The following is a 26,287-nucleotide window of genomic DNA, read 5'->3' as shown; positions in this document are numbered from 1 at the left end:
ATCTCATTTGATCCCCACACTATCCTCATGACTTGGGCAGAAACAGAATTATATTTCTGATTTTGCAGCGGAAGGAGAAAACATCACAGCTGCGAAGAGAGGTGATGGGACTTGCCATTTATGGCAGTAAATGACAGAAGTAAAATATGGATCCACGTGGCTCTTTTGACTCCAGCAAGATCTCACTCAGGTATTTGTTTACCTGAAGAATAACCTTTTTTTTTTTCCACTCTTTTTGTCTTCATTTCGGCCTCTCACCTCCTCAACATGCAGCCTTTCTCTGAGAACCCAGCTTCCTTAATAAGTTCAACTATCAACTGCATACAGGTGACACCCTCATACTCACAGACCTACATCTTCAGTCTTAATGTCTCCTGTATGTAAACTTTGAATCCTTATCTCTACCTACTTAGCTGGATATCACCATCATCTCAATCTCAATCTGTACAAAATCGAAATTCCTATTTCCCCCCCTTCACTATTTCTCCTGGGCAGGTATCATGCCCCTAAATTTCTAGGCTGCAATTAGGGCTGGATGAAAGGTAGAATCCTCTGATTCCTTTTTCCTCCTCAAACTCGGCATCATCAAAGTCTTGTGGATCCTGCCTTCAGGGTATCCCTTGGGTTTTCTCTTTCCTTTTACATCTCATTTCTGTACTGCTTAATCAAGGCCCTCTTCATTTTACACCATGATTATTTTTATATTCAATGCAAACAGATATTACTTGCATGTTTAATATTATGTTGAGAGGATTGTAATATATTAATGTGGGATAGGGCCTCGAAAAATAAGTCTAGAGGACTTCCCAGTGGTCCAGTGGGTAAGACTCCGTGCTCCCAATGCAGGGGGCCCGGGTTCAATCCCTGGTCGGGGAACTACATCCCACGTGCATGCCACAACTAAAGATCCCGCATGCCACAAAGAGGATCTCACATGCCGCAACTAAGACCTGGAGCAGCCTAAATAAATAAATAAATGTTAAAAATAATAATAATAAGTCCAGAGCTCAGAGAGGTCTTAAATGAGAGAAACATATTCCTTTCACCTCCTGGGGTTCTCTTTTTGCCAGGCCTAAACGGGACAGTGAGGCAGACAACTTCAAGCCCACACAATACTCTTCTTGAACCTACGGGATGGACCCGGAGATACCAGGGGACAATCACTGGGAAAGCCAGCCCTCTGGTGCTATGGAGAATTTTAACACACATCTGAATTTATAGGGTCATCCAGGGGTTAATTCTAACTGCCCACCTACTCCCATAAATCAGAGCCTGTATAATCATCTTGGCAAGTTGTACACCAAGGTTTTCTAAATAGTTGCTAAGTGGTTCTAGGACCTCAGGTTCTCCCTGTCCATTATATCCTACCATCAGTTCTATACTAATCTTCAGATATATGTGTGTGTCTACACACACACACACACACACACACACGTTCACTTTTCTGCTTAAAACCTTGAAAGGTTCCCCAATGATCTCAGAATAATGTCCTGACTCCTTCCATGGGCATTGGGAGCCCATCACAGACAAGCCCAGCCCACTTCTCCAGCCTCACCTCCGCGTTACCCCCAACCCTTCCATCCAGGCTTGCCCATTCCACCTTCCTGAAACACACCCTGGGAAGTCTTGTTTCTAACCACAATCCCTACGTTCCCTAAGCCTGGAACCTCCTCCCTGTACTCTTAAAATCTGCCTCCTTTAAGAGAGAGTAGAGGATAGAGGAAAAGGCGAGGCTTTGGAATCAGCAACCTGGGGTTCCAATTCTGGCTCCATTGCCTACTAGCTGTGGGGCCTTTTGGTCAATCACTTAACTCCCTTAGGCCTCAGTTCCCCATATGGACAATGGGAATAATAAGAATATAAACAGTATAACCCCCTAAGGCTTGCAGAGAAAAATAAGCATAATAAAATATACAAAAGTGCTATGTAAACTGGAAAGAACTACAAAAAGCATTATTATTAGTTTTTATTATTATTATTATTATCTCCACAGTCACCATCCCCTTCAGATCTCTCCTCCAAAGCAGTATCATTATCATTAATAACAATTCGAGAATATTTTACATACACAACATACCTTATGGGTTTTAAATACCTTGTCCATACATCTAGTCCACTGTGCATCTCACTCATCTTGGCACTTAACCTTGGAAAAGTAATTTATCTTTTCGTGTCTATGTACTCTCTTCCCATGTCCATTATCACCTCCTTTGGAGCAATGTCCCTATTTCATATCTCCTTTCCCCATTGCCAGCACTCAAAAGTGATGGGCTTGCAAAAGTGAAAGGTTATAGGCATTGGCTCTAGAGCCAGAGAGGATTTGAATCCCATTTCTGCCACTTACTAGTTGTGTGGCCTTAGGCAGTTTATTTAAACTCTCAGTGGCCCAAATTTCTTCAGCCATAAAATGGGAATGATGTTAGCACCTACCCCACAAAGTTATTATGATGCTTAAGTGAGCCAATATGGATAAAGCCTGGCACGTAGTGAGTTCTTAATAAATATAAACTATTACTATTAAGTGAGACTGAGTCTGATTCCATTCTTTTCTGCCTTATCACTTCAGCCCTCTTTCAACACAGATTCCCCATGAATCGTCCTTATTCATTTATACACAGGAACAAAATCTACTGAGCGTCTGTTACATACAAAAGACTGTCCCTTGGATAAAAGCAGCTGTGTTTATGCCTGATCATTCTCTGTTGCTTTCTCCTGGGCCAAATGGTACTAAGAATGAGACGAGTTCTCTGTGGATTGCAGCCTTCAGCCTTCTCCTCTTGTTTTCTCAAGCAGGGAGTAAGATGGTGTTCCAACATCAGATCACCAGGTACAAAAAAGTTCTTCATATTTTTTTACTGAAAGGCTTCTCAGGCCCCTTAACATGCTAGTATTTATGGTGCATCTCCAGCAACAGGGAATAGAGTTGACCACATTTCCTGAACTCATTTAGCCACGGGACCTTTTATTTCACAGTTTCTCTCAGAATCAGCATTCTGTCAAATCTACTTTGGAAAATGCTACGTGGAAGTCCTATTCCTATCTGTTTCTCCTTTGTCCACAATTTCATTTTGACTAATGCAAACTCTCCTTGGAAATGCCTCACCTATATGAGACTACCCACTGGAAGACTAGAGAATCTTTTTTTCTTTTTAATTGAAGTATAGTTGATTTACAGTATTGTGTTAGTTTCAGGTGTACGGAAAAGTGACTCAGTTTTATTGTTTTCAGATTATATTCCATTATAGGTTATTACAAAATATTGAGTATAATTCAGTACACATTGATCATATACAACATAAACAAGTCAGGCTGTATTGCTGTAAATGGCTCTAACTTCTAAAATGTATGGTAATTCCTACATAGTCAAACATTACTTATGTTTCAGCCAAAAAAAAACCCCGAGCAACCATAAGAGTTGTCACAAAGACCATGTATTTCCATTAGAACTTCTAGAACTTCCCATGGAACTTATGACTCCTTTTTTTTGTTTGTTTTTTCCTTTAGCTTGCTCATCTGTTTCCCATTCTATAGCAGATTAGAAAAAGGAAGATTGGGCTCACAGAGGCAAACACACTAACCACAGACAGAATACAGCTGAGTACCTTGCCGTGAAGGTGTAGCTATAAAAACTAGAAAGGTGACACAAAAATTCATTGCAACCTAGGAACAATTAGTGCAGGGTAAAATCCGCGAAGAAACTATAATATCCCTGACGACTTTATTACATCACCTCCCAGGCCCCTGAGTGATCAAGGAAAAGTTGAAGTCTATTCAAGATACTAAATTAAATAAATCAAGATAATATATAATACATTTTAGAAAGTTTTCCATCTACAATGGATTTTTTAACAAAATAAATTAATGGCTAAGAATAGATGGGTTAGATGGACCTAGAGATTATCACACTAAGTGAAGTAAGCTAGACAAAGACAAATATACGATATCCCTTATATGTGGAATCTAAAAAAAAAAATGATACAAATGAACTTATTTACAAAACAGAAGTAGACCTACACATATAGAAAACAAATTTATCGTTACCTAAGGGGAAAGGGAGGTGGGGGATAAATTAGGAGTTTGGGATTAACACATACACACTACTATATATAAAATAGAAAAACAACAAGGACCTACTGTATAGCACAGGGAACTATACTCAGTATTTTGTAATAAGCTATAAGGGATATGAATCTGAAAAAGAATATATAGATATATATGTGTGTGTGTGTGTGCGTGTGTGTGTATATATATATATATATATATACACATACATGAATCTCTTTGCTGTATACCTGAAACTAACACAACATTGTAAATCAAATATACTTCAATTAAAAAATAACGTTTTAAAAAAAAGAATGGATGTGTTAAATGGCCAATCTTATGTTTTCCGGAGATTTCTGAGGAGAGGCGCACACCACCTCATGTTTACGATGCTGGGTAAAGGAGACGTACTTAGTATCCATGCTATTGATCATCCATCGCTTGACAATTCACCCTGTGGCTCTGCCCTTCACTGACCTTCTTAGCACACTCTGCCCCAGTTCTGCTCGGCCTCTAGGACTCTCTAAGTCTCAAAGATCTGTGTCCAACGTCAAAATCCCTACGCAGCTGACTTGGCATTATACAGCCTCCGCTGGTCATTTATCCAAGTAACTTAACAAGAGTGAAAGATCAGGGCTACGATGCATTTACATCTAAGGAGTAAATGGTGATCCCCCAATACAGCCACGTTAGAGTGCTGGGCTTGCGCATTTGGGAGTATAAAGGGAGCTGGGGGCCACACTTTCGAAACTGCTTCGACCACAGCATCGCAAGGTAAGTGCTCACAAGTGCCCGCTTTTTTGCTCCATGTAGCTGTGATTATACCTGATCAGGTTACCTGGAGAGGAGAGAAGGCAACACAGCAGCCTTTGCTGAGGGCCTACTAAGCGTAAGGAACTGTGTTAAGGGCAATATGGGAGACAAGATGGCGAGGCCTTTCAAGAAGCTTCTACAAAGAGTAAAAAGACAAGAATATAAGCAATTATGACACCAAAAAAAAAAAAAAAAACTAACCTGCAGGATATAAAGCTGAATATAATACGTACTTACCCCTCTAATTGTTTAGGTCAGTATTATAATTGCAGTTAGTAAATAAACATGCTACTTTGTGATATCTCTTCTGTGATTGCCTTGAAGTATTATTTGAAATTTTTGTGGTTGGTTATGTAAATTTTTTTCTTATGTCAGGATTTCTGGGAGATGATTGCGGGAAGAAATTCTCCCATGCATTTGATCCATCTCAGAATGCATCCTAGTTTGCTTATTAATGACCAGTGTCCAGACTGCTCATTCATGGCATGCCTTGTGGACTTCGGGCTGGGTCGTGTCTGACACTGCAGGAGCATCCCTCAGAGGGATTCTGTAGCTCTAGGAGCTTGCGATGCTTCGATTTCTGGCCACCATCTTCACCAGAATACCTTCTGTCATACATTCACAGGGTTAAGAGAAACCTTGGGGATTTTCTGGTCCATCTGTCTCATTTACAGAAGGAAACCAAAGCTCAAGGAAATTACAACAGCTACTTTACAGAGCTGGCATTAGAAAACCGAGGTTCTGCCTCCAAGTGTGATTTCGTTTGAACCAAGGATTCAGAATATGATACTTAATCATTTAATCCTTTCCTGAGAAAGTTGTGAGAATTTTAGGATATAGCTGGAGATTATTAGAGACTCATAAAAGGAAGAGACCAAGAGTACACGACCAAAGTAGGAAAGCAAGTGTTGAAATGTCTCTTCCTGCCTAAATGGTATTTCACGACATGTTCCCCAGGTTCCATAAAAGTACTGTGTGGTAAATGGGAAGTTTAAGTTAAATTTGATATTGAAAATTATTCAGACTCTTATGGTATACTGAGATCTTCATGTAGGTTATAAACTTCTGGACTGAGATTCCTTAGTCCCAAGTAAGTTATCAGCTACCCTACCTTCATCTTCTCCAAGAGAATATAGGATATTTAAGAGAGTGCCCTTCCTAGACCTCTTAAAGAAGTCTTGCCCATAATTCACAACTTTTCTCTCATTGACAAAGAATTCAACTTCTGGTCTAAAAGCATCCAAGTTACAATCCGGATCATTCTCCTCCCTCCCTCCTTTCTTTTTTGACCCCTCACGGCCCCCTACCCTCAGCCAGAAGCATCATCTCTCTAAGTCCCCATAACACTTCATTTAGACGCTTACAGAATTTGTATTATTCTTCCTTGTTCAAAGATTTATTTGAGCATTTCTCTTAACTGTTCCTAAATTTTGCATTCCTTTAGGGTAGAGACTGTCTTTATCCTTTTTTATACCCCCTTAAGGAGCTGACATGGTACTTTGCACACACAGAAGATACTCAAAAAAATGTTAATCACTGCTGTAATTACCCAATTATTTAAAGAATGATGACTTAACCGAAGGGAAAAATGGAAAATGTATTTCCATCCCACACCATCCACTGTGTACTATTTAAATGTAGCTAAACTTAGAAAAGTACAAATTCTAGATTTATTTAAACTCTTCATAGTTCATTTGTTCTTTGTTTTGTTTAGTTTTGGTTTCTGGAATCACTCTCTCAGAAGCCACTTCATTCCTGAAGGACACTAACCATTGCTTTGGAAACCAAGAAGGTAAGAGTCACTTTCATCTTGATTGGGAATACAATAATTGAAATTAGCAAACAGTGTTCTACACATTCTCATTCTTGCCACACTCAGAGGAATCTGAAACTGATGAAATTAAAATCCATTACTTAAGTATTTCTAAAGGCAGATTACAAAATATGCAGCTAAGGAAGCAGGGCTTCCCAAATTTGCTCATCACACTAACAGGAATAAAACACACTGCAGAACTTTGACACACAAGCTCCAGGTCAATATACTTAGGTTGGCCCCAAACATGATGTTCGTAGGCTCAAGATTCAGTCTTCACACAAGTCTAACTTTGCTGTGTTTTGAGCAGAGGCCGCACCCATGAATCCCCTCAGTTGTGTCTTTACTCACAAATGATGCTGAGAGAATAAGGAGAAATGGATTCAAACCTATGTCCACTGTAGTAATAAAAAAAACTTACTCCCCCACCTCAAGATTTGTGTTTATTGGAAGTAATTCTAGATGAATTAGGACCAAGGAAACCAAAGTATAATTAAGTCATGACCACACCGTTGCTGACAAGATGCAGTAGCTGAGAAGTTCCCAGGAGAGGGCTGAAAGTTGAGAGCAGTGTCATAGCGCACTGACAGCAGTAAGAGGGGTTGGGGAGCACTCAGAAGGTGGTGCTGGAGGTCAGGGAGACTGGGATGGCCATCCCCATTGGAAGACCCCTAAAGACAGGAACAGAGGGGATGGTTGGAGGGACACAGCTGTGTAGGGCTGGAAGCAGGTCAAGCTCTCAAAACCAAGAAGCAGATAATTAGGGGACTTTCTGGGGGTAGAGTTTCCAGGGACACCATGAGTCATGCCAAGAGAGTTGGATGAGACCTAACAAGGGAAAGTTTTATCAGCCAAGAATACATGGTTTTAGCACTGGGTCCCAGAGTACAGTTGTATAAATATGGGGACAAGATCTGACTTAGCAACCGGACGCACACAGCGTGCGTTGAGGGGCTTTGCTTGATAGTGAGTGGTGAGCCATCGGTGTGAGGAGGCTGCCAGAGGGCATGACACCTAGGTCAGGAGAGGTGAGGGCACATGCTGATGGAGGACAACATGTGGTCTGGATGTCACACTTAAGAGATTAACAGGAGTGAGCTCACTGTGATGGTAAAGGAGATGCAGAAGCACATCACGGAAGAAACAGATGAAGACAGCACTGGGGCTACTTAGCCTGGAAAAGAAAAAGCTAAGGAGGGACTTCCCTGGAGGTCCAGTGGTTAAGACTTCGCCTTCCAGGCTCAATCCCTGGTCGGGGAGCTAAGATCCTACATGCCTTGCAGCCAAAAAACCAAAACATAAAACAGAAGCAATACTGTAACAAATTCAATAAAGACTTGAAAAATGGTCCACATTAAAAAAAAAAAAAAAAAAAAGCTAAGGAGAATCCAGAGCAGCCACCAAATGGGTGAAGAGTTGTCTTGTGGGGAGAAGGTTTGAACTCTTTCTGTTGTTACCAAGAGCCGAAAGGAGGATCAAACATCCTGAAGTCACAGAGAGCCAGATTTCAGATTAAAGCAAGAAGTATCTTTGGCCTACAGAAACTACCCCAAATGATTTTCCAAAATTTTCAAAAGGGAAAAAAGTCATCTTGAAGGCATTTGAGTAGGCTGGACAACACATTTGCAAGAATATCGCTGAGACAACTCATGCATCATCTAGGCAGTAAAAGTAGGAGATACTGGATTCTGAGTCATGGTTAGAGCTGTGGGTGGAAGAAGAAAAATCTTCCCCTCAACACACGCAGTGACTTGAATCCCAGACGGAAAGTCTTGTTTTTCTAAGAGACCTAAAGGTATAGTTTGACCATGAGTCATTGTAGTCTTTCCCCAACTTCAGACTTCATTCTTATACTACTATCACAAATTTTGCAATACCCATTTAAGACCAGTACTGCTAATTCACTTATTATTTTGATTTACCTTGATTCCTTTTTCTTCTTAGATGTGTTTTTCAAAGTTACCCTATATGCTTGCTATGAAAGTCTGGACCGTCTATCTCAGCATCAGCTGAGACATTTAGATATTCAGAGTCTCAAACTCTACTCCAGCTCTGCTGAATCAGAATATCTATTTCAACAAGATACCCAGTTGGATTCCTATGCCCACCAAAGTTTGAGAAACACTGCTTTATATCACTACTATAAACAGATATTTCACTGTCTCTAAGTCGTTAGCACATATTATTCTATTTTATTCTAACTTTCTTCACATTTTCACAAAATATTATCTCTAAACTTGGGATGCATCTTATAATCAATGAAAGGAGTACTGTAATTAGCAGGGTCTTTTCCTTTATTAGTGGGACACAAAATAGGTTATCTTACAATCGATGGCATCTTACATTTTGCTAAAATAAGGTAATAGACTTTAATATAACTATTAAAATTAAGAAATAGTTGCCTAAAATCATTTTGTATTGGACCATTGGGACTATGCCATGGTTTTGGAAAGAGTGGCTTTATAAAAGCAAAATAATGCTCCCAAACATCACTGTGTTTGAGGCCCTTGAGAACAATTCAGTTTCCTCAGTCCCAACCACAGAGATTCTGTTGCAGATGATTTTGATGTGGATCAACTTTCGACACTTTGGGTAGCAGAAAGTTGATGTGGATCAACTTTCGACACTAAGTCAAGCTAAATGACATCAGATCATACACTTGCAGCCTGATGAGATTCCCTCACACTATAGTGCAACCATTCTCAAACTGTGGCCCATGGATCCTTGGAGATTCCTAAGAACTTTTCAAGAGGTACATGAGGTCAAAACAATTTTCATAATACCCAGATGCCATGTGCTTTCTTCACTGTGTTGACTTAATGATGCAAAAGCAAGGATGGATAGACGATCTGACACTTTATTACAAATCAAGACATGGCACCAAGCTGTACTAATAGTCATAGTATTCTTCACAGCCATACACTGACAGTGAAAAAGAATTTTTTTTAATTTAAAAAGCCAGCTTCAGGACTTCCCTGGTGGCACAGTGGCTAAGAATCCGCCTGCCAATGCAGGGGACACGGGTTCGAGCCCTGGTCCGGGAAGATCCCACATGCTGCGGAGCAACTAAGCCCGTGAGCCACAACCACTGAGCCCGTGTGCCACAACTACCGAAGTCCGCATGCCTAGAGCCCATGCTCCGCAACAAGAGAAGCCACTGCAATTAGAAGCCCGCGCACCGCAACGAAGAGTAGCACTCGCCGCAACTAGACAAAGCCTGCACGCGCAACAAAGACCCAACGCAGCCAAAAATAAATATAAATAAATAAATATTTTTTTAAAAAGCCAGCTTCATTGAAAAATGACCTAAAATTTGCAGCAGTGGAAAGTATTAATTTGACTACATCTCAAATTTATCCACATCTTTATAATATTCTACATGATCAAACAGGAAGTCCATGAAAAGCACTCCTTTTGCACACTGGACTTTGACATTTGTCTCAAGGAAAAACACATGTGCAGTTGTCTGAGTTGCAAGATGAACCAGCCACTTGATTCATGAAGCACCATTTTTACTTGAAAGAATGACTAGCGGACAAACTATTGTTTCTCAGACTTGTATATCTGGCACACAGTTTCTCAAAAAGCAGTCAAGTGTGTTTATCCTTTCAAGGAAAACTACTGACAGTGTTTTTTACTAATGATATAGTTGAGTTTTCAAGCAAAACTTAAAATTTTGTAAGACTTGTATCTACTATCATTAGCTTGACAACGTCCTAATATTTGAATTTTCTAATGAGATCAGTACTGATATTAATGATTGTGATTTTTTATACTGTATAATGAAACGTGCCAATATTTGGAAGTTCTGTATAATTCAGTGAACAATATTTTCCAAATGATCAATGTATGATGTTTACACATGGGTAAAAGTTTCATTCAAAGTTCAACACAGACCAACAGATCATAATGTTTGTTGATATGGTTTCAGATTCTACATTGCAACTAGCCTTTAAGGAACTACCACAGAAACTACCACGTGTCAAGTTTTGGTATAGTATCTAAAAAGAATTTCCACAATTATGTGAAAGGGCAATTAAAATACTCTTTCCTTTTCCAAATTATATATCTGTGAAAGATTTTCTATATCTACTTTAACCAAAAAACAAAAAACCATACAGCAACAGACAGAATACAGAAGCAGGCATGAAAACCCATCCATCTTCTACTCAGCAGACATTAAAGTGAGTTGCAAAAATGAAAAACAACGGTACTCTTGCCACTAATTTTTTTGTTTTGGAAAATATAGTCATTTTCATAAAAATATGTCATTAATGTTAACATGCAATGAATTTGATAGGAACTTTAAATGAATTAGATTTTCTCAATTTTGACTTCTAATACCATAAATATTGGTAGATATGACCTGCATAAACCAAACTCACTGGGTTCTCAATGGTTTTTAAGAGTGTGAAGGGGTTCTCAGAAAACAAAGCTTGAGAACTGCTGCTGTCGTAAAACTCACTTAAGCCACAAAAGTAGGGACTATCTTCACAGATGAGGAAACAATATGGATGAATTCTTCCTCTCCACCAGGCAGTAACTGAGAACATTTAAACCGCATGAAGCCTGCAAGCCAGAGGTCCTCTTTGCGGTGCTATATTGAGCTCCAATCTCTTAACTATGAAAACTTAACCACGAGCACACAGATGGTTCAGCAGAGCCGCTGGCCAAAGTAAAATCGAAATGCAACTTATCCTGAATAAGATCCAGAGGGAAGCAGTTGCTCCTCTTTCTGTAGGACTAGATCCCCCCAGAATCTCAAGGAGGGATATTGAAACAACAGTCAGTTACCAATGAAGAGTAATTTCATAAAGTGTAAGATTGAGGGCGGGGGAAGTTCCAAGAGACAACCATAAAATGTTCAATTTTCCCACTTTTAATAGGAAACATAAAAGGCTTTATTCAAAACATATGACCTATTTCTTAAGAGAGATATGGGGATACATGTGTGTAATTGAACTCCATTTTATGGTCACTTACAGAAGAATGTGTGGAAAGGAAAAAGCAGAGAAAGAAAGGGAGAAGGGGAAGAGTTGTGGGGAAAAGAAGTAGAGGGTCAGGAAGGATACGGGAAGAGGTCCAGAGGGAACAGGAAAAGCAAATGCAGATGAGGAAAAGGAACCAGAAAAGTCACACAACCTGCAGGGGCCTTAGAAATGAGCTAGGCTTGCTTCTTCATTTTAAGTGAAATTAGTGGCCCAAAGAAGTTAAGTGGTTTGACCAAGTTCAATGCCGGGACTTTAAGCCAAATTTGTCTAGCTTCTAAGCAAGGAAAACACATACAGAGAAGGTCTATGAAAGGGGATGGTTTGGAAAGAAGTGACGGGAGGGATGAGCGGGAGGGTGGACAGAGAGAGAGAGGCAGAAAGATACATAAACACACCATACACGTACATGCACACACACACACACGCTAAGCAGTGAGTTCTAAAGCAGGTATTTAATTAAACACTGTTTGTCACACCCCGACACTGCTACACATAACTAAAGTTTGGAGACCCCTGCCTTAAGCCCAGTACTTCTCAACTCTACTATGCCTAGAAATCACCTGGAGATCTTGTTAAAGTGCAGATTCTGGTTTTGTAATGCGGGGTGGTTCTGAGATTCTGAATGTCTAACAACTCCTCGGCGATGCTGATGCAACGTGTTCAAGGACCACTCTTGGAGTCAGAAGGCCCTACACCAGCAGTTCTCAGAGTGTGGTCCCTGGACCACAATGATGAATTCACCATCAGCTGATGAATGCACCACCAGCATTGCCTAAGAACTTGCTAGAAATGCATATTCTCAGGCCCCATCCCATACCTACTGAATCAGAAGCTCTGGGGGTGAGGCCCAGAAATCTGTGTTTTAACAAGCTCTCCAGGTAATTCTGGTGCATATTAAAGTTTGGAACCATTGCACTAGGCCATAATGTCTCCTATCACCTTGTTGCCTGTAATTGGCTAAACAAGTGTGGCAGTACTTTATGTTCAAGTCATTACTTTTCACTGGGCTATCTGAACTTTCTACTAGGAATTATCAACATTCCAGTAATTCTTTTCAGACACCCTTAAGATTTGGGAATGACACCGAGATCATGAGGCTCAAATGTGATGTGTAATTAAGGAAGTATTCTCTGAGGCCTCCTTTATTAGGCTCAGCTTGTCTTCCTCTAATTGGTTTAGACTTCCACACCTGGAGCTGGACTAAGAGATGTCCCCTCAAACTTTTTTCTTGGAGTAAAATATCTCCTTTAGCTCACCCCCACTTGCCCACTCTAGGCCCCTATACCAGGTCCTGGATTCCTCAGAACGTAGGTTAATCCCAGGAACTTTTGAATCTGGCCCCCTGTCTGAATGGAAATAACAGGATGGAGCTCCCCAAAGCTCCAGATTCAGCAGCCCTGGTCTTCCCAGCCCCTGCAGTCATGAGCTCTGATGCAGAGATGGCCATTTTTGGAGAAGCAGCTCCCTACCTGTGGAAATCAGAGAAGGAGAGAATCGAGGCTCCAAATCGCCCATTTGATTCTAAGAAAGCTTGCTTTGCAGTGGATGATAAGGAATTTTATGTGAAAGGTATGATCCAGAGCAAGGAAAATGACAAAGTCACAGTCGAGACCCTCGACAACCGGGTAAGTGTTGATCTCAGATGTCCTTGCTAACATGGGCATCCCCCTTTGCCTTTGGAGTAGAATAGTAGAAATTGCATGCTGGCCCATAGGAATCTGAAGATAGAACAAGACTCACATTGATCTACTCTGAGTGAAGTCGCAGGTAAAAACTGCCATGGCACATACCTTTCCTCTGGCTCTTTCCTTCGAGGACTTGGGCTTTGAGAGTTTTTATGATGTTTGCTTTGGAGAAAGGGGAAGGTGGTGGTGGAAGAGTTTGGACTGTTTAAGGGAGAGATTGATACAGATTGCTGCTGGATGGGCGAATATACCAAATAGAACTCTCTAGGCTGCAGAGTGACTTACAGAGGGAGCTCCAGAGGCAATGCCTAATTTAATGCAGAGAATTACAGAGCACCATTCAATTCAATCCTTACTGGACACGCACCATGTCTAGGTCACAGTGTCTATCACTCTGCAAATATGAGCAAATCTCAGTCCCGCTTCCCCAAAGTTTATCATCTAGTGTAGGAATCAAGAGTACACGGCGGGTATGGGGACTTCCTTGGTGGCACAGAGGTTAAGAATCCGCCTGCCGATGCAGGGGACACGGGGTCAATCCCCGGTCCCAGAAGATCCCACATGCCGCGGAGCAACTAAGCCCGTGCGCCACAACTACTGAGCCTGCACTCTAGAGCCCGCGAGCCACAACTACTCAGCCCGTGCGCCACAACTACTGAAGCCCGTGTGCCTAGAGCCTGTGCTCTGCAACAAGAGAAGCCATGACAATGAGAAGACCGTGCACCGCAACGAAGAGTAGCCCCCACTCGCCACAACTAGAGAAAAGCCCGTGTGCAGTAAGGAAGACCCAACGCAGCCAAAAATAAATAAATAATTTTTTAAAAAAAGAGTACATGGTAGGTATGAATCGCAGTTCACAAATTCAAGCATACAAGACAGATGATGATGACGATGATGATGATGATGATTGCTATTATTAAACTTAACCTCTGGTGTCAGCCTCTTTTCACAGGGCCGGAAATAAATTTTCTGGAGTTACTATTGGGGTCCCCTCCCCAGAGCCATGCCACATTTTCAGTAATACCACATGGGGTGTCACTGCCCCCCCTGAAGGATTGCTAAGAAACAAGCCCCAGTTTCTTTTTTTTTTGGAAAAGATTTTTTTATCCAGTGTTTAAGTAAGATTAAAAACTACAAGATTTTGCTTGCAGCTGATGAGCAAGAAGAGAAAAGTTAAACCCAAATTATCATCTGATTGGCTAGTTAAAACGCTCTGACTCAAGATCAAATTATTCAGTGACACACCAGTTACTTTGTGTGGGCTGAGGAGTTCTGGAGCAAAACAGCCCTAAACAAAACATATCATCTGAGAGCACAGGGCTAATGGGCATATGAAATACTAAACAAGAAAGCTGATAAAGGGAGGCTGTCGCAGACCTTTTGCTATTTTAGGCTTCTAGCAGTTGCTTACCATATACAAGGACCTAGCAGCCAGTTATTTTATCTCTTGACTTATCTGAGGTTAAACAACTTTAACCCACTAAGCAGGAATAAAGAGACACTTTGTAGATGAGTTGGAAAACATAAAGCAGTCCCACTTCTCCAGTAGAGTTTTAGTTGACTTAAATCATAAGAGAAACAATGATTACTGCACATATTGTCCTTGTCACACTGCATCTGTTGAGTAGAATTTCCATTCCAAGTGTTGTTTTCATCTTCACCATCGTCTTGAGTCCTCAATCTATATATCTTGCCCTCCTTTTTCAAGTCTTCCCCCCGTTTCTCCAGCACTCTTTTTCTGACTGGTTCCCTTTTTTCTGAGTTGCTAGAGGATGCAAGGTTTGAGGATTCCAATGATGCTGCTCTCACCGAGGTCTGTGCAGGAGGAGGATTACTAAATAAGAAGTTGCTAATCAATCTCCAGATGGCAAGGAATGGGTAAAGTACTGTCCCCAAGAATGTCCAAAAGTCGCCACTGGAAGAATGTACCATGGATGTAGTTGGTCTTCCTGCTGGCAACAGTACCACTGAAGCACTTGGGGCAAGTTCCAAATCCAGTAATTTCTTTTTATAATCTTCTTTGGTAAATTCCCTCCTGGGAAACATTGTCGCTAATGAAAAATTACTGTAAGTGTTGCCAACAGTCTGTGCAGCAAACTGCCTTGCTGCTTCTAGAGGAGCATCAGAAGGGAACTGACTTGTGAAGGAAGAACCATCAGGAAGATGGAATTGAATTCTCGCAACACTGCTTCCTTCTGTTGCGGAAGAGTCTCTCTTGACTTCCATTTCTGCCTGTTTGGCCAGCAGGGCTGCAGCTTTAGCAGCTTCTACTTCTTCCTGTGTCTTTGCAAAACGAGCAGCTCTCTCTGCACGGTCCAGTGCAATCTTCTGTTTTATACGCTCTCGAGCTGCCCTATCTTCTGCCTTTTCTCTGTTCCTTTCCTCTAACACTCTTTTTGTTAATTCTTCTTCTTGCTTTCTTTTATAATCCAACATTTCTTTTCCAGTTTTCCTCCTCTCAATTTCCTCCTTAATCTCTCTCTGTTCTTCCTCTTTCCTTTTCTCTTCTCTCTTTTCTTCAAGTTTTTTGGTTAGTCTTTCCACTCTGACGGTGAGCTCCTCTGTAGGTCTCTGATTTGAACATCCACCAGGCTCTGGAGACACAGTGGCCTGGCCTGAAATTTCTCCTCCTGTTGCAGAATCTGACTTTGTATCAGAAGTGGGTGGTGTCTCACAGAGCTCTACATTTCTGGACTGACAGTTTTCAGAAGTGTTGTTCTGATCAAATGAGGTGGATGGAGTAGAGACTGAACTTTCTCACTGGCCACTATTTGCCACTGATATTTCACCTTTTAACAAGTGCATCTGCCGGACTTTGTGGATTCTGCTAACAAGTTCATCTGCAGGAACACTTCCTGCTATTACTTCCAAGGGAATTCCACTGTCTCCAATAAAGAAACTGGATGGAACACACACTACAGGATAGATCTGTGAAAACTGTAGGCAGGCTTCACTTTTGGTATCGATTTTCACAGCAACAAAACTGTTGGAAGATGCTTCTGTCACTTTCTCATCTTCCCAACTTGCAGCCATCTGTGTAGCCTGTTCATCATCACCTGCCGCGAACACCACGAAGACCGCGCCGCTCCTCTTGGCCGACGCGATGGCGGCCAGAATGGCGCCCTGGAACCACAGCATCGCTGCCCTCGGGCACAGGCGCTCGCTCGGTGTGTTGCCGCCTCGGTCCCGGAGCCGACCCGCCCTCTCCGTCTTTGGGCCCCCGCGGCCCGCCTCCGGCTCCGCACCGGCGCGCGGGCCCATCAGCGGCTCCCAGGACGCATGAAGCACGCAGGCCGCGGCGCGCCCTGTGACGCATGACGCCACGCGTCGCCATTGGCAGCGCGCCCCCGTCCTTTGTCTCGTTGGCAAGTGGGTGCGTGAGGGAGCCCGGGAGACCGCAGGCCCCGCAGTCACGGAAGTGGAAGGAGCGCCCCAGTTTCTGAACCTTCAGGACACACAGATTTTTCCATCTTCCTTATGCTATTTTGGATGTCCCTCTCTCTCTAGTTTAGGGCGGTGGGGCAGAAGGGCTTCCTTTCCTCAAGAGATTTGGTCTATATCAACAAATCTCCTCCCTTTTATCTTTTCGGTAAAACCCTCAAAGCTCTTCTGAGGATTAGGGCTTTTGGAAAACAAACGCTAGAAAGGCTTACAGGCTCTCTCGCTTTTATGCCCTATTTTCTACCTTTCCTGAGTAATGGAGTGCCAGTTGTATGCTTAAAGGGGAGGGAAAACAGAGAGGGGAAAATTAGGTAATAGTCTCAAAATACTGTTCAGGCATGGACCATGCTTCAAGTCCAAATGTTTTAACTATTAGGGCAGCGGTGCAAGGAATTCTGGAAGCCTTGAAAAGACAGGGGAGAGCAGAAACAGGTCATGGAAGAGGTGGCACTTCAGAAGAGCTTTGAAGGTTGCTGATGTAATTTGAATGTAGATATATTCCAGACAAAGGGACCCACATGAGCAGAGGTATTGAGGTGGAGATTTACAGAATACACTGGAAGAGTTTTTTCCAATCTTCCAAGCTTGATCTCTTTGCAGCACTCATAGCAAATGGGGTAAACAGAGGCAAGCTGCTGTGGCCTTGGCCATCCTGAGTTCCACCTGGCCACCCTGAGGCTGAAGGGCTCTATAACTTTGCACACCTGTAACCCTCTTCTGGCACACAGAATGGCATGCTGACTTGGGGGCATCAGACCAGAATTGGTTATACAGTTTGACCAGTCTTAGATTTATCAAGAACAGTTATTTACAGATCATCTCTGGGCACAGAAATGATCCATAAAGTCAACCACGGTAATGGGGTAATCTCACCACAATATCTCACCATTTTCACCCCACTGGTAGGTCATCACATCGGCTCTCCCACTCATCATGTGATTTTTCCTCTCAATATCCAGACACTCACTCTGAACAGTGACCAAGTCTTCCCCATGAACCCTCCCAAATTTGACAAGATCGAGGACATGGCCATGATGACCCACCTACACGAGCCAGGAGTGCTGTACAACCTCAAAGAGCGTTACGCAGCCTGGATGATCTACGTGAGTACCCTTCAACCTCTCTTTATTCCATTTCCTTCTCTTAGTAAAGTCAAGATCCATAGGTTGAATTTTCTGATTTTCTCAGACCTACTCAGGCCTCTTCTGTGTCACCGTCAACCCCTACAAGTGGCTGCCGGTGTACAACCCTGAGGTGGTGACGGCCTACAGAGGCAAAAAACACCAGGAGGCCCTGCCCCGCATCTTCTCCATCTCTGACAACGCCTATCAGTTCATGTTGACTGGTGAGTAATTTAATCCATATTTTTAAAAATAGTTTTAGTGAAGTATTCAAGTCCTTTAACTGCACTGGTTCTTAGTTAATTACTCGAGCCCTTCACAGGCTTTGGTCATCCAAACGGTGCAATGACCAAAGTGACCTCAGTAGATTCAGAGGATGTCAGGATGGAAAGCCAGGGGCGCAGTATCTTCCATTACCAGTCACGGTTCTTAAACCAGAGCTTGGGACTGAAGCCACACTAAGTACATGCTTCTCTGGGGGTGGATGTGAAGCACAAGGAGATGCGCTGCCCCCACCTCCAAAGAAATCCCCAACAGGAGCACACTTGGAAGAGAGACTATATTAGTAGCCACTTAGGAATGCAAAGTTGGAGAAATGGGCACAGCAACTTCCCTTCACCTGTTTTCTCAGGCTCCCTCTTTCTCCTCCTTAAATTTCCAGAATAGCAGATGAAATAGCAGAGATGTGGTAATACTGTCACCCTTGTCATGCCTAACATCACTTCGGTCTGTTCCACTTTCACCTGATTTGACTTGGTGCAGAGAGAAGAAGTAGAAGCAAGCATCTGAGATCTGAAGATGCTTAAAAGTCATCCAGGACAATGTTGCCCAAACTTCAGCCATTCCAATGTCACATTCGCAATCCTGGCCATTTCTGCATATTTAAAATCTTTCCTTATAGTGACTGAAGTTCCGTCCATTTCAAAAAGGAAGAATAGGGACTTCCCTGGCGGTCCAATGGTTAAGACTCCGCGCTTCCACTGCAGGGGACACGGATTCGATACCTGGTCAGGGAACTAAGATCCCACATGCCACGTGGCGTGGCCAAAAATAAAAATAAAATAGGAACCGAACAAATCTGCCCTTTGATCTGGAGGAAATCTATTTTTTTAAAAAAGGAAGAATAATATCACTATTAGTATTAGTTTCTTAGGACTGCCGTAACCAAGTACTACACACTGGGTGGCCTAAGCAACAGAAATGCATTGTGTCACAGCTCTGGAGCCTGGAAGTCTGAGATCAAGGTGTCAGCAGGGTTGGTTCCCTCTGAGGGCCGAGAGGGAGAATGTGGTCCAGGCCACTCTCCCAGCTTCCGGTGGTTTGCTGGCCATCCTTGCCATCCCTTGGCTTATAGAATCATCACCTTGATCTGCACTTTCATCTTCACATTGTGTTCTCATCTGTCTCCAAATTTCTCTTTTTATAAGGACACCAGTCATATTGGATTAGGGGCCCACCTACTCCAGTATGACCTCATCTTCACTAATTACATCTGCAATGACCCTATTTCCAAATAAGGTCACATTTTGAGGTACTGGGGGTTAGTTAGGGCCTCAACATATTAGTTTGTTGGGGGGAACACAATTCAACCTATAACACTCTTGTAAATGGAAAACCACGGTCACTGTCCACAAGTAGAAAGTAAAGATGAAAGAAAAAGGCAATGACAACAAATCAGTGTCCATAAATTCTAATTAGAAGCTGTGGCTTCTTACAAGTTCTAAGTCTGAGACTTGCTTTCTTTGTTGAAAAGGGAGATAAGAAAGCGCTATTGAGGAGGTAAAGATCTGTGAACACGAATAACTTCCACACTGTGGGACTCACCGTTCACTTCCCATGCTGCCCACATTACACATCCAGCATTTGGGAAATCTGCACAAATTGTCTCCAAGAAGATTCGACATGCCCAAATCATCACACCACTAGTTAATGGCAAAGCCAGAACTAGAACTCATGGGCTCTGTCTACCCCCAATGTTGCCTGATTTGTATATCCTGCCTGTATCTTGTTTATTTATTCTGTCCTGCTTCCTTCTGCATTTCTAGATCGAGACAACCAGTCCATCCTCATCGCGTGAGTAACCTGTGTTGTTGCCATGATAACTTGGAAGGGGCTGTCCATTCCTTCTGCTCTCCTTTAGCTCACTTACTTTTTAAAAAAAATTTTATTGAAGTATACTTGATTTACAATGTTGTATTAATGTCTGCTGTACAGCAAAGTGATTCAGTTATACATATATATTCCTTTTCATATTCTTTTCCATTTTGTTTTATCACAAGGTATTGAATATAGTTCCCTGTGCAATGCAGTAGGACCTTGTTGGTTATGCATTCTATATCTAATAGTTTGCATCTACTCATCCCAAACTCTCAATCCATTTGTCCTCCATTCCCCCTTTCCTTGGTCCCCTTGGCAATTACAAGTCTGTTCTCTATGTCTGTGTATCTCACTTTATTTTATTTTATTTTACTTTATTATATTTTATTTATTTTTGGGTGCGTCGGGTCTTAGTTGCAGCACTCGGGATCTTTTGTTGGGGCGCGTGGGCTCTTCGCTGTGGTGTACAGGCTTCTCTCTAGTTGTGGCAGGCGGGTTTTCTCTTCTCTAGTTGTGGCACGCAGGCTCCAGAGTGCGTGGGCTCTGTAGTTGTGGCACGCGGGCACCTGAGCACGTGGGCTCTGTCGTTTGTGGCACGTGGGCTCTAATTGAGGCGCGCAAGCTCAGTAGTTATGGCGTGCGGGCTCGGTTGCCCCGCAGCATGTGGGATCTTAGTTCCCTGACCAGGGATTGAACCCGCGTCCCTTGCATTGCAAGGCGGGTTCTTTACCACTGGACCACCAGGGAAGTCCCTCTCACTTACTTTTAAATCAACAGCGGAGAATCCGGGGCTGGGAAGACAGTGAACACCAAGCGTGTGATCCAGCACTTTGCAGCAATCGCGGTCACTGGGGAGAAGAGGAAGGAGCAGCGGCCGGGCAAGATGCAGGTGAGCAGCTTCCTGCACCTGGAAGGCTTGCTGGAATGAGTATAACTGAAACCCCAGGTGAGCCCCAAGTGTCTGCAGGGCTTTGTGCTCAGCAGAGATGCACAGCACGAGGTCCTGCCCCAGGGGGTGTTTACCGGGCAAGGCAGGAAATGGCTCCACCTTGTGGACTCGGGCTCTAGCACCAGCTCCATCAGCAACAGCCGAGTGACCTTGAACAACTCCACATCCTCCTTTGGCGAAGGAATGGTTTAGGCCAGTGGTTCTCAAACTGGAGTGCACGTCAGAATCACCAGGAGGGTTCGTTAACAACGGATTGCTGGTCCCCAGGCCCAGAATTTCTGACTGAAATTCCTGTCTCACATTCAAAATCCTGGCATGTTGCATTTCTGTCATGTTCCCATTGTTCATGCCCTGTCCAGGGATCACACTTTGAGAACCACTGGGCTGGACAGTAGTTTCCAAACAGCTCTGAAGTCAGAAAGGCAAGCAATCATGTGGGGAAGGAGGAAAGGTGAAAACTCTGCTTTCTATAAGTGGATTTCTACGTAATAATTCTCACAAAATATTTTATGCAACTTAAACATTTTTTTTGAGAACCACTGTTTCTATCATATGGGTCACTTTCATTGCTCACAGTCTGTTTCTACTTCTGAACCCGAATATCTGTATAAATGGGTCCTGGTGCATGCAGGAACAGAGGTCTATATTTTACAAATCCATAATTTATAATAAAATGTTATCAGAGAAGAAAGGCCATCTGGGAGATTGAGAGGTAGCGGGTAGGGTTCCAACCTGGAATCTGGTGTGGCCAGAAGCCACTTTGATGCTGTGCTAAGACTCCTTCTACGATGGGACCTTGAAGCCTCCTTGGGTGGGGTGGGGATGGGCCTGTGGGTACTCAGCACAACTGTACCTGCCACCAGCCTGAGCTGGGCGACATCTCTCCCTGGGACCTTCCCAGAGCATCCACACTTTTGAGTCACTGGGAAGTTACTTCGGAAGACGTCCAAAGTCCTCTCTTTTCCTCTTCTCACTTATTATTAGGGAACCCTGGAAGACCAGATCATCCAGGCCAACCCCCTCCTGGAGGCCTTTGGAAATGCCAAGACCGTGAGGAATGACAACTCCTTGAGATTCGTTAAGACTCAGTCCAATTGTCAATGACCCCCAGAAAGAAAACCCTCTCCTCCAATGCTGAATATGAAAAATGGCCACATAAACTAGGATATACCTGGCCTTAGTCTACCCCCAAGCGCTTCAGATCAAGCTGCCCAACCGGGATATTCTGATAACCCTTCAAAGAACATTTTGTCTTATTCCCAGCCGAAGGAAGATTTAGCTGTCCTTCCCTAACTAATCAGCATCACCTCAGAGCCTCCTGAAGTCACAATGATTCAAGATTCAAATTCCACAAGTACAAAATGACTTCTCTATGCTAAAATTGGTCTCTTCAGGTGGAAGCATTTTAAAATACATAAGTCCATTGAACAGTATCCACTGACTTATTAGCCATGAAAACCTTAGTGTGAAGTTAGTTAGCAGATCTGACCTTCTCCAAGTCAGGAGGTGCTGGGAGGAGGGAAAACCTGGTGGAGGCAGCAGAGCTCAAAAATTGGGAAGAAGTTGATACTGAAGATACTGAAGGATATGTCCCATCCTTCAATGTTTCGCTTAGGATTAGCTCAACCAAAGAGGCATTTACTTCCGACACTGGCAAATAAACAAGTATCCAGTCTCCTATCTAATTTCATTGGCCAGTAGAGCAAGTACCCAGAGGCACTTGCATTCAGCAGCTAGAACTCCTGAAGAGCGAACACATAATTCACATAAACCTACACTGGTCCTTCATTAACTCTTCTTAGGCTTCATTCAGAGAATACTGAGAATACTACTGAGGATGTACTACATTCCAGGGTCTGTGGGTGAACAAGCAAGGCAATATTTTTGCCCTCCAATTGGCTCACAGAGTGGTAGCGACCAATTAAGCAGATGATGTAAGAAGGGAGTATACACACACACATATATACTATATATAATTTCACCCCTTATTCCCCAAGATTGGGGGAACCCAAGTGCTGAGTGGGTCTTTGGGGAGCCAGGAGGCCTGGCCTGGGAGCTAGGTTTGCATGTAGTAAGTAGTAAGGAAAACTGAGGCAAGAAATCTCAGAAGTAACATCCAGAGGCAAAAAAGAAGTCAGATAGTCCAACCAGGTTATCAGTTCAAAGAGTTTGAGCAGGATAAAGACCAAGGAGACAGTCAGGTGTGAGGTGGTCCCAAACAGAGACTTGAGAGGGAGCCTGCAGGCATCCCCAGAGCTGTGGGAACAGGGCCAGGTGCTTTGGGCAGAGCTACCTGAGTCTTGGCTGAGCCGGCGTGGGGACCAGATGCCAAGCAAACAGAGAGGAGGAAGGTCCTCATGCTTCTGGCATCACCTCTTCCGTGAGCCTACACAGCCCACCCATCCTCAGTAGTACCTAACAGAAGCTGGCTACAGTACCATAGAAAGAAAATAACTGTGTTTTTCAATCTGTCTTTGGACAGGGGACGTTCATTCGCATTCACTTTGGAGCCACAGGAAAGCTGGTGTCAGCAGACATTGAAACCTGTGAGTCCAAACACTCTATCTGGCACCTTGGCTTTGGCCACAGAGGCATCTCCTGGGGACCCTAAAATCACATCGTTTTTTGTTATCTTAGATCTCTTAGAAAAATCCAGGGTGGCATTTCAGTTATCCCGTGAGAGAGGCTATCATATTTTTTACCAAATCATGTCAAACAAGAAGCCGGAACTTATGAGTAAGTTCCTTGGTTATCATTCTCATCTTCCAAATCGATCACATTGGAAAAAAACTCAGAGTCAGTTGTGCATAAGATGCTAAAGGGATCCTTCTGCTTCACAGACCTGCTTCTCATTTCAACCAACCCCTTTGACTTCCCCTTTGTGAGCCAAGGAGAGGTCACCGTGGCCAGTATTGATGACAGTGAGGAATTGTTGGCCACTGATGTAAGTATTTTGTGTGTTTATTTACTTAAGTAAGGAATTGTTGAATTTATGAACTGAGAGGTACCCATGATCTCAGGAGGAAGCTGGGATGCAGGGATGCTCAGTGATTAGACCCAAGAGCTCAGAGAATTAGTACAGATCACACCCCTCCCCCACTTGGTTCCATTTCAGAAGATTCCAGGAAATGGGAATACAGAAAGTTCTCCAAAATAGGCCTTCAGTTCCATTCTCCAGCTTTTGAGAGTAAATGTTTGCATGGATAAGGTCTTTAAAGTTTTTGTTGGAAGTTTTCAGGGTACAAAACCATCTACATGGTTCTTTTAAGAAAATCTAGAAAATACAGAAAAGTCTAAAGCAGGAGAAAAACAGTCCCGCTCTGCAGCAGCCGTTCCATTCCTCCGGCTACCTGCCACCTCGGGCTCACAGTAGGCACCCACCTCCTCAACACACCTGTCAGGCCTCTGGCCTTTAGCTTTGGGGAGTATCTCCAGGGTCAATAACCATAATATTAACTGAGTGCATTGAGCACTCACGCATGCTAGGAACTGAGAAAAGAGCTTTGCCTCAACAAAACCTCTGGGATCAGCACCACTGCTACCCCCGTTTCATAAAGGTAGAAGCTGAGTCTTAGGAAAAAAACACACGATTTGCACGAAGACAGTTTGTAAACGACGGTCTGAACCCAGATCTGCCCAACCCCAGAACTTGCATTTTTAACCCTAACCCTAAGACCCTGACCCTGACCCTGACCCTGACCCTGGCCCTGGCCCTAACCCTAACCCTAACCTCATAGTGTTGCTGACCCTTCCATTGATATAATTGTATGTAATTGAACTTATTCAATAAATCTATTAAACATCTGCCCTCTGCCCAACACCCTCCCAGGTGTTGGAAATGCAATGAAAATACTCCATAAGGTGCGCACCTGGTGGGCACATTGTTAACAGAAGGCTTTTACATTTTCACCAGTAGTTTCTCCTTAAGGTCATCACTTGCCAATTAATGACCATGCTGTTTAGGAAGCTCATTAAAAACCCAGGAGTCACGGTTCCCGGCAGGCTCTCCTGTTCTCCCTCGGGCACTCTTCCACCCTCTATAGGTTTCAGTTTCCAGGAACTCGAGCCTATTGAGAGAGTGAGGAAATAGCTAATCTGGTTTTTGGATGATAGACCATAAACCAGATTTAAAGAAAAATATGTCATTGCTGGTTTTCATTCAAACAGACAGGTATAATGAAGGAAGGAATCCCTCTGGCCCTCCAGGAGTTGCCTGGGAACCTAGTCTGCGAAATACTTATACATCAAGAGATGGCTCTGAGCTGGAATTCTACAAAAGAAGAGTAGAGCAACCCAGTACAGCTTTATACCCCCTCAGCCGCAGGAGGAGAATGGCTGCAGGCTACTGAAAGCCAGCAGCATTGACAAATTAACTCCCCCCAGCCTTTGCCAAACTACAGTGGTACCTCTGAGTTCTCTGTTTCCTTCTCTATTCTGACTCTTTTCTCAATAAATCCACATTTCTTAATATAGTGTCACAGTGGAAGCAAAACAGACCTTCAATTTTCAGACCTCAATTTATAAAGCAAAGGTTCTAGGCGTTTTGTTTTTAAATTAAAGGACCACATAATTTGAAAATTGTACAGGTTCTAATTCTTCAGTTCCAAGACACCAAACACACTGCATGCGGTCCCCAGGGAAAGGCCCCTCTCAGCAGAAGCGCCACCGATTCCACAATGAAAGGGCAGCAAGGTGCCCTTCTCCCTTCTCTGCTGCCTGGATGGCCCCCATGTTTTTCAACCCATGCCCCCTGGCAAGTTTCTAAGGTGCAATTCTGAGACCCTTCCCTTTCCCATCCCAGCAGGTGGGCAAGGGCCGGCCCGGACTGGAGACGTGCAGGAAGCAGAGCTGGGCCAGCTGACCAGAGTGGGGTTTGGGGGTTCTCAGCAGGAGAAATCACCATGCAGGATAAATCCCTTGGCCTTGCCATAAGCCAAGGGCAAGTCTCTCAGGGCTACGGGCCCTCTCAGGTTCTCCTTGCAGATACCTCACGTGGGGCACTTGGCTACTTGGGAAAACCGCGCGGGAGCGAGCTTTACACCAGCAGATGTTTTGTAAAATTGGACGGGGTAGGCTCGGGCCTGTCCTCAAAGCCTCTACTCAAAGGCGAGCCCTTCCTGCGGCCGCCAGGTTAGGGGGCTCCGCGACTGTGCCGAACAGCTCTGGTGTGAGTTGTGGTTCCCTCCTCCACCCACCCCCACGAGCCCCCGTCCCCTTACCTGCGGCCCGCGGTCCTCCGCTCCGCGCTCGGATGCCGCTGGGGTGCCAAAGACCCACGGGAGGGGTCGTTCCCGGCCGCCGCGCGCTGGCTCCCTGGACCCGCGCCGGCTCGC

At 43.6% G+C, this 26,287-nt stretch overlaps 1 protein-coding gene and 1 pseudogene across 1 annotated transcript; one reads left to right on the top strand and one right to left on the bottom strand.

Moving 5' to 3' along the window:
- The first annotated feature begins 13,082 nt into the window (after window positions 1-13,082).
- LOC132358202 (myosin-13-like) lies at window positions 13,083-25,815 on the top strand. The gene is made up of 11 exons (XM_059912066.1): window positions 13,083-13,286; window positions 17,747-17,890; window positions 17,976-18,132; window positions 19,954-19,981; window positions 20,783-20,894; window positions 21,939-22,031; window positions 23,437-23,500; window positions 23,592-23,690; window positions 23,795-23,902; window positions 24,998-25,032; window positions 25,759-25,815. Exons 1-11 carry the CDS (start codon window positions 13,083-13,085, stop codon window positions 25,813-25,815), a joined length of 1,101 nt encoding a protein of 366 aa, XP_059768049.1.
- On the bottom strand, window positions 13,408-16,484 carry LOC132358200 (UBX domain-containing protein 4-like; annotated as a pseudogene).
- Window positions 25,816-26,287: the final 472 nt, after the last annotated feature.

This window comes from Balaenoptera ricei (assembly GCF_028023285.1).
Source record: "Balaenoptera ricei isolate mBalRic1 chromosome 7 unlocalized genomic scaffold, mBalRic1.hap2 SUPER_6_unloc_1, whole genome shotgun sequence".
Taxonomy (NCBI): domain Eukaryota; kingdom Metazoa; phylum Chordata; class Mammalia; order Artiodactyla; family Balaenopteridae; genus Balaenoptera; species Balaenoptera ricei.
This window is presented reverse-complemented; position numbering and strand designations above follow the sequence as displayed.